This window comes from Seriola lalandi, unplaced genomic scaffold (genome assembly GCF_002814215.2).
Source record: "Seriola lalandi dorsalis isolate HSWRI2012SDOR001 ecotype SW California unplaced genomic scaffold, Sedor1 jcf7180002054742, whole genome shotgun sequence".
Lineage (NCBI taxonomy): Eukaryota > Metazoa > Chordata > Actinopteri > Carangiformes > Carangidae > Seriola > Seriola lalandi.
The window spans coordinates 109,167-124,859 of NW_019525295.1; the positions used below are offsets into that span (position 1 = coordinate 109,167).

At 38.0% G+C, this 15,693-nt stretch overlaps 1 protein-coding gene across 1 annotated transcript in view; it reads right to left on the bottom strand.

The window, feature by feature from the left end:
- rbm20 (RNA binding motif protein 20) overlaps nt 1-7,686 on the bottom strand; it is a 48,978-nt gene extending 41,292 nt beyond the window's left edge. Inside the window, exon 1 of the mRNA XM_023424555.2 lies at nt 7,186-7,686. Coding sequence (XP_023280323.1) covers nt 7,186-7,307 — 122 coding nt within the window. The 5' untranslated portion in view covers nt 7,308-7,686. The remainder of the gene's footprint in view (nt 1-7,185) is intronic.
- Nucleotides 7,687-15,693: the final 8,007 nt, after the last annotated feature.

The window sequence follows — 15,693 nt, forward strand, 5'->3', positions numbered from 1 at the left end:
TTCATCCTAACGGAATGAAAGACATCTGGTCTCTGTTAATCCGACAATGCGTAAAGTTCTGCATGCGGCGTCAGGAATACCTGCACCATATGGTTTGGAAGTGTGAAACACTGGTGTCATTTCTGTCTGCCACTTTTAAGATCTTGTCTTATGCTTCTGACCTTAATATTACTTATTCTAAGGGGATGACCATGCAATAACAAATGCAAAGTTGGGACCTCATAATATTTCTAGACATAGACAAGATTAATTGTATAGTAAGCTCTTCAAAGACTTTTTTATAAAATATGGGACCATGTCCCCGAGAACTGACAGATGAAACACTAGATGGATGTCACTTCCCTTCATTTCCACAAAAAATCTGCCACTAAGAAAAGGATATGCAATGATTGCAGGGTTTTGTTTTATTATTATAATCAATGAGAAAATTACTGATGATTAGGGCTGTCATTATGTAGATTTGGACTCAAAATTCAAGTGTAAAATGTATGTGATTTTCATATATGCACATAAAATACACAGGCACTCACAGAAACACATGAAAACAGACACATTAACACAAACACACTCACTATGCAAACACACAGAGAATTTAAGAACTTTCCTGTAATCTAAAATATTTCACAGTTGTAAGTTTGTTTCGTTTTAATGAGTCTTGCAGCCTGCACCTTAAAGTGTCCTAAGAGGCAAAGTACTTCATTAGTTTCATATGAACAACCCTTTAAATTTAGATTGTGTTTACACCGAGACCTTTAAACTCTGCCAGCTCATGTATTTAAGCATTAAGGACTGGAAAGGCAGTGATGAAGAGCTGATCCCAAAGGACTTGATTGATTGTGTCCTGTGGTTTGAGCTAAGGTCAACTGCTGCTTAATGTTTCAGGGAATCAAAGTGTCATAAAGTGAACTCTTCGGACAGTGTTATGGAACTACACTCAATTCAGTGTTGCAAGAGTTCACTAGCATTAATAGATAACTGACCAGCAACTGCTGCTGTTGCTGATGACACTGAGTGACGGTGATCAAGCCATACAAACTATATCACAGCTTCTCATTTTACTTAATACTGCACAAGCTCACATTTTTTTCTGCATCATATCAGAAGGCCATCAGACCATTTGAGTCACATTACGGGGTCATTTATAGCCGCCAGAACTAAACCCTGAAACTGTGATGATTTTAGGATTAACTGGTGTATCCCACTCAAGCCTGTCCAAGTTATGTGCAAATCTCATTGGTAAATATATACAGATGGAAATATTTGACAGCACTCTTTTCTCATTGCTATCTTTTAATGCTGATACAGTGTATAAAGACATTTAAGCCTCTTTAACACTGGCCACTCCCATTGTTCCAGATAGTTAGCCCTGCTAAGTCGACCAACTCAACGCCAGTAAACGCTTTTCCACAAAGACACAATACCCGATGCTGCAGGATGAGAACCACAGACAAACATTTACAGCACTGGTAGATATTTGATGATGTTTACTGATACAATCTGACATCCTAGGGTTGCACAATCACTGGTATAATAGTGAAAAGAAAGCCAAAAGACAAAACTGACTTTGAACTTGTTTTTGGTGTATGCAATAAAACAGCAGATCTGATCAGTTGAAACAAACCACAGAATCAAAGAAGAACGGTTACAGCATCTTTAAAGCTGCAGTAGCCGGGGGCATCGTGTAGCGTAGTGGTCTAAGCAGGCGCCCCATGTGTAGAGGCTACAGTCCTCGCTGCAGTTGGCCCCGGTTTGAATCCCGCATCGGACGGCCTTTCGCTGCATGTCATTCCCCCTCTCTGCCTCCCCGTTTCCTGTCTCTCTCCACTATACTATTAAATAAAGGCATAAAAAGCCCCAAAAAAATATACTTAAAAATAAAGCTGCAGTAGCCAAGATTTCTATATAAAAAAAATTGACCTTCTCTTGCATTTTTTCTCACTATTTGAGGGGTGTATCCACAAATCCCGGGCATAATGGTGTTTCTATGAACATATTTTAAAGACGGTATGCTCAAATTATTGTGTCAAAGAATGTGCATTTAATAGTTTTGGCAATGAAATCAATCAAGGTGTGGAATGACGTGTGTTAAATCAATTGAAATGTTTTAATGCTTCATTGCACAAAATCATTGTTCCTTTAAACCTTAAATCACAAAGTTGGGCTCCAGTGGAGAAGATTATTCCATGCACCATGACTATATGAAGACTTTTTGTGTGTGGAGTGATGAATCCGAATGGGTTACGCCGGTTAACTCGGCCTTCCTGGATGGAGTGTTTGTTCAGATTACATAACATCGCATTCATTCAAGCTTTTGTCCAAAGCAACTCACAATAAGTGCATTCAAACTCAAGTGGAACAAGGGCTAGATGTCATCAAAATTAGAAGTGCAACCCTCCTGCATAAAGGTCATGCTAGAGAGGTGTGTTGCAAATTAATGTTTTGCTATTATGCTCTGTCACTTTGAATTATACACCGGGAGGCTTATGTACCTGCTACTAGAATTTCATTTGCGCATACAAGGCAGGTTTACTGTATCTAGGTTAGATGTAATCAGTCATTCTTCTCACTGCACCTCATTGTGGTTTAGGCTGTTATCATGGGTGTGTTTTACATAACAACATTATGCTGATTTAATTATCTGATTAAAGGGTGCACCTAGACTTGACTTATGTCACCACAAAAGTGGGCGCCAACATGGCCATGGCAACTATGAGGCCTCAGAGGTCCCTGCCTGGTGCGATGCAACTGTCAGCCGTTTAACATCAAGATTAGCAGTTGCTGCCATGTGTCAACACAGCAATGAACACTTGGTGCTTAAGGTGGTGGTGGGGGAGGGAGATGGTTGTAAGACTACAGGGGGTGACACAATAAATATACAATTTCTGTAAGCAAAGCAAAGGGGAGAAAAATCTTCTCACGACCAGGACACAGCTAATCTATTGCCACTTGTCGTGAGCTGTACTGATGAGATCTGTTGCTAAACAAGAGATAACATCTAGTCCCTGCGGCAGTGAGGATTTTATGTTAATACCACAAAATCCTCCTAATGGTGTTTCAAAGTACATTTTGTAGTTGGCAACCGACACAGTGAGTATACACTGCCATTCCTTTTTAATACAACCATCTAGCTTCTATGGATAAACTATGAACCACTGTTCAGTAGCAGGAATAAAAAACAAACAAAAAAACAAAAACATCTGTTTGTCCTTCTCTCAAATAACAAAATAAATGGTGCCCCCCCCCCCCTTGTCAAAGAGCTGTAAAGCCAGCTCTCTAATCAATCATCACATCTAAGTCCAGACAAGCATTCGGGCAGAGCCATATGAGGTGTGGGAAAGCCCTTGTTAATGACCTTTGGTGGGACAGGACTGAAACTCTCACTTCACCAGTCGGTTTAAGTTACCTATGGAGATTTGTTGTAATATTTTGAAAGATTTAACCACATACTCAGCCAGACAGACATAGATAGATGAGCAAAAAATGGACAGTTCAATATGGAGTTAAATATCAGTTTTTTTCTATTCTTTCTGTAATAACTAATATTGTCATATGACTAGAATTACTTAACTTTACTGATGCTGATGAAATTAGCCTGAGACACTGGAGTGCTGTGAAATAACTAGCAGTTTTTACAACTAGCCACAAAAAGAAAAGGAAACATAAAATCTGAGGGATTTATTCTTTACTGCTTTACAGCAAATGGCACCTTTTATTATGTTGAGTGTCAGAAAGACTATATAACACTTGGTGTCTTCAGGTTAAATCATGAAATGTAGCTATGGATTTGCTGACACCACAGTTCAAGAAAAAATAAATCAAACCTGTAAGCACATAGAGTGTGACCACAAATAAAGCAGAATGAAAAGCACAATTGAGTAGAATTTACCACTCCTGTGACATTTTCACGTATCAGTGTACTGATGAGGGGATGCAGGGACCGCGGTACCAGGTGAAATTTGTTTAGACAACTTTCCAGACCGTCAAAGTGATATAGAGCCAGCAGGTGGGAATGAGCAGCAAGAAGAGGAAAGTGAAATAGGATGAATGCTAATGTGAAAATGGTGTGACAAAACATGTTAACCATGCTTAACTAATCTCTTAGACTACAAATCAGTAGTACAATCCATCATAGTGAACTCATCACAAATAATCAAAACCAAACTAACAAGACTATCAAACTATAACTCTAGCCACCTGGATCCTTCAGTCCCGTCACTATTCATCATACCGCATGTCTCTGACTATTTTTTACATCTTGCTTGCCTGGATCCAAAACAAAGACTTACATTTATAAAACCAGTGGATTTATTTATGATGACACAAGTCTTGTCAAACTCCATGCTTTGTTTTTTTTGCCCCTACCTTACACCTATAACTGTTTACTTTTACACACTACACATTAGTGTATGTAGTTAACGACAAGTCAGCAAAGTGCATACATGAACATGCTCCAGCAATGGTCAAAGCACCAAAACCACTATAACAAAGATATATAAAAGGTCTTATAGTAGATCATTTTCACTCACTGTTAGGACTATATTAAGAGCTGTGCTTACAGGTGACTTGTATTTTACCCAGGCCTTAGATTGACTGCATTTTAACCTGAGTAAAGTGGTATTTAAAAAAGATTTGGAAAATCCAGCTGACTGTGGGAGACATCTGATATGTTGATAGATGTCCTGATGGACATCTGGAATTACATATTTAATGCAACAGACACCCAAGTTTTATATTTGATGACCTGTCCAGAGGATGACAACAAAGAACAGGTTTTTATATCATATAAGAGCAGACGAAGAAGAAGTTAAGACCAGACATTATCCCGTAACAGTATAAGACCCTGACAGGTGTTGAGACGGCAACTGTGATTACAGATGTAAACTCTGACTCAAACAGAACAAACAACAAGGTCTTTGTTTATTCTCTGAAAATGTATGTGATTTATATGATTAATGTGATTTAAATTGGTTTGTCTTGATATTTTTTAGTTTATCTCTTAACAAAGTTTCTCTAATTTTTTTCATTAGACTTAGAAATCCCAGGTTGGGTCAGGAACCATTGAAAATGTGAGCCTTATAATATTGTCCTATACAGATAAACTTAAATAATGAAAAATACACTGTAGAATAATTACATTATGTGATCCCTTGTATGAAGCCCAGCTTTACTTTAAATCTATAAATTTTGGCATTTTCAGATACTGGTTATGTAACTAAGAAAGAAAAGCAAAGCCAATCAATTAATCACAGTGTGCAATTAATTGAGTGTAACATGTAACCTTGTAAATATGACTTTAAGCAATTGTGTATGAACAGATCTTTATACAAAAGATATACACAGTAGAAGAGATTGGCTAACACAAAATCTTAGAAACCCCTGCTTTATATCAGGTGGGGCAGTATATCCGTAATTCGTTTAACTAAAATAAGCAGCAGTTCTAAATCTATGTATGGACTTTCACTTTGTCGCTTAGAAAATAATCAAATAAAATGTAATCACCAACACATTCACACAAAACATAAAATCACAATTTACTACACAATTTAATTCTTATTCATTATCTCTCCTGGGTCCATGACAAATCTTTAACCAGTAAAGTCAGCCTCCAGTAGCATACGATCCAGTTAGACTCCAAGGAACTGCACTCTTAAATGATGATAATTTAATATATAATATATAATTAACAATAAAATTATGACAAACTACATTCTTGTTCCCATCGCTGTTTGCTAATGTGGACAAAAAGTGTAATCAAAAATAACAGATTCAGTCCTTACTTAATACACAATACTTCAAGTCTTACAAAACATCTGTTGAATACACTGAATACGGCAAAATATAACGCTCGGATTTGTTAGATAGCATTTACAGCACCTTTTTTTTTTTTCAGCTGTGAGACGTGTTAAGTGTGAAAGCCGCACCCAGTGCTGACATACAGCTATACAGTGAAGCTGAGAAATTGAATATAGGGCCTTGACATGTTTTCACAGCAAGAGGCCTGACTCAAATGACTTCACCCACGGCATTTTTTTCTTATAAGCACTACATCAGAATTTCCCACTTCTGGATAAACACAAAAAAGGCAACAAAATCTATACATCTTAGACACAAGGTATGGTATGTCAAACATGAAATGAGTGGTTTTATGTATTTAGTACATACTGAAAAATATCTTATTTTGTATCATTGCTTGTGTTTAACAAAGTTATACAAATTCAATTATACATATTGCTGTGTGAACATACAATTTACCTATAGGCAAAGATGCAAATTTTAAGTGAGAAAACTTGGCAGCAAGCAGTTCAGTTAAATATATTTAATAATATAATAATTTTATAATAATAATAACGTTTTTAATACCCTTATATCATAAGTGTTCCAATAAAGTGCTCGTAAATATTAACTTTTATGACTTTTAAAACAATTAATCATAAAGAGTATATTTTTTCTTATTGATGTTTGCAATACATGTAACCATTGTAAAAGTAAAAAAGATTCAAACGTAACGTGTCCCAAATTCTCTTTGTAAAGGTTTTATTTAGTGGTAGAATAAATTAGGAACATAGGAGTTGTTGAAATTACTGCAATTATGTATGTATATTTTATACATATATATTATTATATATATATTATATAAACACACTTTTTTAAATTAAATCCTTGTTTCAAAATTGATGTGACTGAAAAAATTTAGATAAAAGAAATCAGATTCATCAGAAATGAAATATATGCTTTCACTATTTTTTTCTGTCATTCAAAATAAGTCAACATTTATTAAAAAGGAATAATTAGTTAAAGTTTTATACTTTTTGTTCACACTCTTTTGCATATTTGCTTTTTTACTTTAAGACTAACAGAGTCCAGTTCAACTCCACGGTGCTGCATTAAATACTCCAGGACTTCATAGGATATATCCAAATACTTAGTTTTGAGACAGACATCAAATTCAGACCCGATACAGTGCGGGAGATTTCATACGGCTGGACATTCCAGCACAGAAATAATTCATCCTCTGGAAACACTTCCCACCAACACGGCTACTTTTGGAAATTATGTGTATTCATGAATGGTATCACCCAAATCCCTGTGGAACAAATTAATTTTTCATACAGCCATGTGAGCACCAGGCATGTGCGTGTACTGTATATAACCTCTGATTTGATGGTGGACATAATTTCCTCCTACCTCTGCAAGAGTTCACCCGTTGTCTCAGGTGGATATCCGCCACTTTGTCCTTTCCCCAGCATTTTTGTATGGCTTGTCTTGACACTCTCAATGCTACTTGTCCGATCCCAAGATTGCTGCATGGCAAAACAAACTCCCTAGCACCACCTGCAGCCTTAACACCCCAACCTCCAAAAACACTCCCCCTCAAAAATAACTACCACGATCTAAAGACAGCAAATCCTGATGAGGCAACTTTCTCTAGCCTGCTCTTATTTTCTTTCCCCCTACTACATGGACAGATGACAGAAAGGCCAGCAGGCGGGAAGAGACCGGCTGCTGAGTGCTTCAGCAGGGGCTCTTCCACAAAGCTTCTCCTGATCGACAGCAGCAAAGCCAGCAAAGCCCCTTTAGCCTCTTCTCTCCAACTCGTTTACTATAAACTACACTATGTACACCTCCACGACTTTCCTTTACTTCCACTCTTCTCTTCAGTGTCAAAAATGGGCAAATCAAAGCAGAGCCTCTTCAAAAGGGAAACAGGAGGTTGACTGAGAGAAGTTTAAGAGGGAATAACAGAGGAGGTGGGCTCAGGGGACGGCAGAAGGGGGGTGAGTTGAAAGGGACCAACTGGGAGACCCAGTCCGGGACAGCTCCACGCGGCACAACAACAGGGACAAGAAAGTCCCTCCGGCCACTGCTGATTATCACCTCTACAGTCACACACAAACACACACACACACAGACACACTCACCCACACATAGTCTGGCCAATGAAGGGATGCACTGGGGTTCTGGGAATGCCATCAGTCACTCAGTAGGTGTCGGGATCAATTTAGCTGCTGAATCATTGGAGGGGTCCAGTCTCCAGTCCCTGGAGCACAGTGTCAGATTATTCACATTTTGTAATGGTCTGGCAGTTTGGGGTTTCACATCTGTGAGCCAAAAGGTAGGACGGGTTTGGTAATAAATCAATGTTAGGGGAAGAATAGTACTGAGTGAGAGCATGTCAGCAATCCTTCAATGGTACACCACACCTCAAAAGGAAGAGACAGGGTCTAGCTTCAAGTCTTGTTTCATTAGATTTTTAATTATATATTTTGGTTGGATAGGAAATTGTCATTTGGTAGGGTAAAATTGTGACTGTGAGTGAAGACTGTTTCCAAAGGATCAACCTGAGGATCTTAATTTGACTTTGCTCTTAAGGTTGGTAGAACATTAAAGAAAACGCTATTTTCAGAAGCCTAAACTCTGCCTCCACAGAAAAACAATCATGTGAAACTACTTGCTTTGCTTTTTAAAATAGATTTTAAAATATATTAACAATAACAAGGATATATACACTATATACATCAAGTTCCAGTTCACTAAATAGCAAGACATTTGGCTACTTTGCTTTAATCCTAAAAAGTGGTGTAAAAGTTAATGAATGGATTTTACAAAATGTTCAGATGTGAACAAAACACTGTGACAAGTGGCTTTAGTTTATATAACTCAAGCATTTTTATGACATAATCAGAGATTTGGACTTCTTCCTCTACAGAGATGAAAGGAAAAAAGAAAAAGACCAGAGGGACTGGAGTTCCCTGATAAGCTCTGAGGTCAGTCAGAGACTGAGCTGTCCCACACGTAGATTCAGTCCACACGCAGGGTTGGTGAGTCCTTTGCTAACTTACCGCTAACATCTGTTGCTATATTGGCTGGGCGCACTGGGGCGGATAAAGACTGACAGTCTCAAGGCAAAGCCAAAAATTTGCTTTGCATTCTGTCTGAACACACACTTATGGTCTTTTCATTAAAAGTGGCAGCAAGAAGTGTGTAGTTCACATCTTAGCACTCAAAGAGTCTTACACACACAGCTCTCACTTGCAACAGAATTTATCTAAAGCTAGGGTTGCATAAAGGTCGGTCGGTCTTTTTCTACTCTTGTACATTATTCAGCACTGACCTTATTTATTACGACTGACTTGTCAAAACATGCTGCTTCCCAGCAGTGGACAAGGACCTAAATTATAAATCATGTTAAAACAATGGATATTTCAATCAAGACAGGAGGCATTCCCTCCATGTTCACACTGGCTGTTTAAATGATGAATGGCAAAATTCCAAAAAAATATATATGACAGTTTCCTTGCTGACAAACACCAGGAAACTGTTGCATGTGTGCAGACGTGTGCATATATTCATGTCACAAGTCCACATAACAATCCCCCCACTTATTTTTGGCCCTGGGAGAAAGCAGATACCACTGTAGCATGAAGTGGTTTCTATAATGGTGCATGCCTGAATGACTCAGTTAGGCATGGCAGTAACAGAGGTGAATTACAATTAAAGGGGCAATATGTAAGTTTTAGAGTATAAAAAAATTATAAATAAATAATAATAAAAAAATTAACAAAGATTAACAACAGAATGTGAAGAAATAACTGTTCTGACGTTATGTCAAAGACGTCTATATGTTGTGTTCCAAAGAGATCAGCATGCTAACCAGCTAGCCCTGGTCTGTCCCGTCTCGTAATACCACCTTGTACCTCAAGAGGCGATAGTGAGTCACTTTAGCCCTCAGTCCTCCTAGTAACTGTGATTATGCTATAAACCTGTTTTGCCGGCATCATCCCTTCACTTTGTACTCCAGCTCAGCTATTGATCCTGCTGCTCCAGCTGCTCTCCCTCTCCCTCGCGTTCCTCAACATCTCCTACCTCGTCTTCTACTCCTAGCACCACTACATCTTTGCTGTCTCTCTGACTGGGCAGACTGGGTGTTAAATCTTCATTTTTAGTCTAACAATAACCAAAGATGGTAAACATTATTCCCCAATCCATGCAGGTTTGGCAACATGTCAACTACTCGGGAATTTAGATTTATTCAAGTTAACATGAGCTCAACATGAGGGTGAGGGTTGAAACTTGGTTGTGTTTAGCCAGTAAGGAATTCACACACAGCACACTCTTGTGCCAATCCGAATGACAGGTATACAGAGATGTCCAATAAAAACTTTGTGGATGTTTTAATGGTCAACTGGCCCACTGATGCGGCAGCCTACCAGGATGTGTCCAGGTATGCCTGAAGGCCAGTACGACTGTGGCACAGGAGAAAAGGGAGAGTGGAGGAGGCTCCAAAAGGTGCATTTCCTTGTTTCTTACAACAGGAATGGACTCTCCAACTTTCTAGTAATATACTGCCCCTTATATGTTTGGAGCATGAATTCGACAGTTGCCCAATTCTTACACTGCACCTCTAGATATCCACAACACAACAGTTACTGGCAAATTGCTCTGAGAGGATGTTTATTATACATACAGTGAAACTGTTCTCTTCTTTTCTCAAGGGCTTTCTGGAGAACAGTGCACCAATCTAAATGAAATTAAGATGAACAACAGAAAGGTAATGTCAGATTTCAGTTTCCTTCATTGGACCGACATGTATCCACATAGGATGTTGTGGCAGGACTGAACAATGGAAGAGACTTTATTTAGGAACTCAGACTTTAAAATGTACGCATTGCAGTTGTATGTTGTCACATACATTACACCAACCTCTTTGAAATGAAAAAATATGTGCCACTACGTCTCAGCCACAGCAATCTAAGGAATGGGAAAACATTATTGTTCTTAATCCAACTTTAAAAAATGATCACAGTGAAAGAACTTCACGATCATGAGTGAGTCTGTGTGCCTGAGTCCGTCTGTGTGCTGCCTATGCAAAAACGCTGTCTGTTCCTGTTGTTTATGGTAGTTGCAGTCAATCAGAATACCAGTAAAGCCTTCTCACTCCTCTAAAGGGTGCCATCAAACCACAATAACCATAATTCACCACTGCAGCCTCGCCAGCTCTCAGTTCGTGCAAACTGAGATCTGAGTAGCCAGCTGTGGGTGAACAGCTGAGTGATGAAAAGTCATTTTTGATGATTAAGAGTGGCAGCATGAGGCCTCGTAAAGACATAACTAATGACAAAATGAGTAAGTCCAAGGCACGACTTCTCAAACCAATATACCACTGAACAATATTTGTTCCTAAATGCGTTTCAAGTTGTGTCAGTCCTTTACTTATTAATGTGTGTATTGAGGGTAAAAAAATTATGAAATCTACATATTATGGGGATTAATCTTTTGAAGAAACGTGATTTTAAAAGATTTTATGTCAGTCCAGCAGTAAATCGGTGTATGCTACAAAATGTCCAAACTATCTAGCACTGGTAATAGATACTAAAAATAGGATGTACAGCCCTGCGAGATAGTACTACATGTTTTATTTGATGGGAGAAGTTGGCTGTGTTCTCTGAAATATAAGATCAAATTTTGAAAATCATGAAAGACTTCTGAAACGGCTTTAAAGATATAGGGCGAGAACTTTGTGTGTGCTACCATGCATGCAGCCAATATTAGGAAATCAAGAGGTTTTATAGAGTCTCTAGTTTTCAGGGTCAAATGAAACAGGGAGATGGTTTGTCTCACGTGCTAATCTTGTAGGATTAAAAATATAACCTCTCCTTATCAGTATCACCATTATATTTTGGGACACATTAATTCAGTGAAACAACAACAACTATAAAAATCAATACCATTGAAATACCATGAAATAAGACTGTGCTAAGTGAAAAGCAGCTCCCTTTCCAAGCGATCAGTTTTCCAGAAAATGTTCCCAGTGCAGCTGAGAATCCCACTCTGGAGCTGAGCATTCCCATGAAGTGGGGAATGTTTATTTTGCAGAGGATTTAAGCTGACATGTGTGAAGTCATTAAGCGGGCTTAGTCTGTTAATTAAAACTGTTCTAATTTTCTACCTTTAGCCTCATTATAGTGAGACCTCTATGTCGAGAACTGAGCAGGCCACAGTGTGTGACAAGCCGAAGCTCACAAAATCATTCACGAACACATGTGACACACTTACATACACACTGAAGGTCAAACGTGATTATGGACATTGCATGAGAAGTAGGTATCTATTTCAGCAGACCTCTTTTGTTGTGAACAGGCCCACCAGCTAGCACCAGTGACATGCAGTACACAAACATACAGAAGTGTTTATCTGGTTTTGGGTTGAAGCAGTTTAAGATAATTTTATCTTTTTAAATGATTAATTTTGTGTCAAAAAGAAAACAAAATCAGTGGATTACATAGAAATGTATACTCTGCATGATGGAACAGGCTCTAACAGAGCACTTACACAGTCAAAGAAAACTTAAATTCGCCTTTATTCCAATGCCAAAAAATATTGTTAGGTTCCTTGCTATCTCAGTAAAGTAAGGGAAGGTAGATTTCATGGCAGGTTTTTTAGTCCTAGTAAAGATCAGCCATCAGCATTTGGCCAAGGATCCAGAGAACACATGACCTCATAAAAAGAGCTTAAAAAAGGAATGAGGCACCAGCAATCGCTGACAACAACAGCCTGTAAATTCCATTGTTCACGACAGCACAGCAGTTGCATTTTTTTTTTATTGTTGAACTAAAATTACACAGTGACACACAGCCGTGCCACAGAATTTAGAGTCGCTATCATCAAATCATGTCACTGGCTTTATGAGAACAAGCAGAAAAGGGCCTATTTTAAACAGCCAAAAATAATTTATAAAGTTTATGAACACTTAATGTTTTATAGACCTGAACAACATTAACAAGCAGTGGAAACTACATCAGATCATGTGCTAATGGATTTCACCACAAACCTTAGAAGCTTTTACAGCTGAGATTAGGAGAGTTTGTTAACACATTCACATTTTATAGACTTAAACAGCACCTACATTAACTAGCAAATAACTAAGTGGCAAGTCTTGTAAAAGGATAGTACAAATTCTTGTAATTAAATGGGTAGCCTAACAGCTACAGGTAAATACAAATTAAACTGTATATTCAGGACTTCACACTTACCAAAAAATAATCCTCTGACAGGCAAAACTTGAGTACACACAGTTTACTCCATCAAGTTCCTGTTGGGGATGAAAAGACTATCAGAACATTATTCTGAAGTAGAAGTACTATTACTTGGCTTAAATATTACTCCAGCTGAAATGAAATAGCTAATGTAAAAAGAAAGTTAAGAAAGTAGCTGTGTAGAAGGCTGCATTCAGTTACTTAGTAAAATGTTTTTGATTAATTCATTAAAGTGGAATCCTGACTGTAAGCATTTACACTCAGTTGTCAGTTTATTAGGAACCCCTATCTAAACCTAATGCAGTTCTGCAACAAATCCTTCTCCATGAAGGTTGTAATGTTCAGATTTATTGAAATTGTTTTAAAGAGCTATTTATTCAATTATTATGATCAATTTTAGGATGTAGTTTATGGTGCTGTTGAACTGTACTGTATTATACAGTGAGGTGTTTCTTCTAGCCTACCTTCATTGATATGAATGGGGTGGACAAAATAATAGAAACACCTGTCCATATAACACAACACAGTTCAACAGCATGACCACCTCTGTCCAGGTTGTTTGACACTTCTCTGCGAAATAACATGCAAAAAAACAATGACTACAACTAGAAAATAAAAGAAATGAACAATGGACTATTAAAGATTACCACTTCAGACCATTCCTACACTCAGTAACACGTTTTGTTAAAGAATCCCTGCTAGTTTTACAGCAATTCAAATTAAATCCAGATTGAAAAGCCATGCAAATAACAGAATAAGCTGTTAAAACAACACCAATCCATCTCAAGCATATCACACTTTACCTCAGGCCAGAAGCTTGGCTTGCCAGAACGGCTGGTGACCTTTGGTTCCACGGAGTCTGAGCCAGGGCCTCCTGCAGGGCTCCAACCGCTCAACAGCAGGCCAATGGGGGTTAATGTCTGTCTGCCTGTCAGCTGATTTGTGTCAGCTAAATAAACATTACTCTGAGACACAAAACAAATATTATGCTTTAATTAAAATCTTACTCAGTATTTTGTCCATAATAGTTTCATGTATATTCATACTTAATTGATGTTAGGCATCATGCTGATTTTGGCAAAAGGCTGGGAAATCAGTATAGGGAGGGTCAAATGTCTGGCTGAATACTTTACCTATATTATTACAGGCCTACGAGGCTAATGTAGCTAACTAGCTAACATATTATTGGAAGGTCACTGGCTAATGAAGTAGTTTACCATGGCAGCTATAGGATATTGTGGCAACCTAACTAGGCTAGCAACCCAACTAGGCTAGTAACGAACCATACAGGATATGTTAAATATAAGAGCTGCTCTACCTTCAAACTCTACAGTGAGCACTAGCTTGCTCTCTAAAATCCCTCACACACACATGCCACCAAAGCCACTTGCATTTGAACACAACATGGCTGAAATAAAGGTAAACTGTCTGGATATTACAATACACATGAGACATTTTATCTCCCCTACCTCCTCTGAAAAGGCTCAAAGTTTTTGCCTTTTGCTCATGTTAGCAACATAGTTGCAGCAGTAATGGGTCGTTGTCATTCAATACATTTTAATTAGTCATAATTCAAAAAAACACACAGCTGTATATAATAAATGTAGTGGTGCTGAATTTCATTTAGCTACTTCAGTTTCAGGATCCTTGTATTGACATAGTTTAGGGATATCGTTCATGTTATCAGTGACACCTGTGCTTTTTCCTAGAGTGACAGAGTCGAAACACTGTGAAAAAGGCCTAATTGAGTTCACCTGTTTATAGTTTCATCATTTCCACTGTATAAATGTATGCAGCAACACATTTTAAATACGTGTCTCTGTTAGGAGTGAGTGTAACTGTGTTGTTCGCGACAACTTACCCAGGACTTCACTCCATTTTGTCTCAAGAGTAATTTCTTGCGTTGACTGCCAGTTACTGCCTGTGAAACTCTTCATTTGATGACTTATTTAGTTCATTCGTTTTGTATGTTTGTGTGTGTTTTCTAATTGTTTTCTTTCAGGAAAGCAGCAGCTGCATTGCTCAGTAAGAGATGTTATATTAACAAAAGTTTGGGATTTTTTGATTAGCTTACCAACCAGACTGACCAATAGAGTGTGCTGTTTGTCCTAGCATTAACATTAGTGGCTAATTCACGTTACTAGCTGACCTTAACGACCGCCATGACAACAGTATCCAGCTTGATAACGTAGAGGTGTATGTACTGAATAAAGTTATTCCTGAATCTTAAGAGAGCAGAACAAAGTAAGAGTTTATGAGAGAAGGAATCGCTCAGTTATTTAAACATGAGAACTACGTGAAGGTTTCTTGTGGAAAAAAGCTGGGTTGCGTTTGCAGGAAAACGGAATTTGGACTTCTTAACAGTACCTGGCAGAGTTGTTGATATAAGGCTACATATTTTATCAGATAATGTAATACTACATGAGAGCATAGAGGACACATTGTCAGTATTCATGCTTTGTATTATCCTAATCATAAGTTTATCTTAAGGGGTAGCATTATATATAATTTGCCAATTCATCACCAACAGCCTAACTAAAACAAAGTTAGCCTATGTTTCCAATATTATCCAGAGATCCTTTCCAAAGTATGGAATAGTCATGCATTGGACTTACATTTGATTGAATGCTTTAAGATGTAAGACTAGTTTGGAGATAGA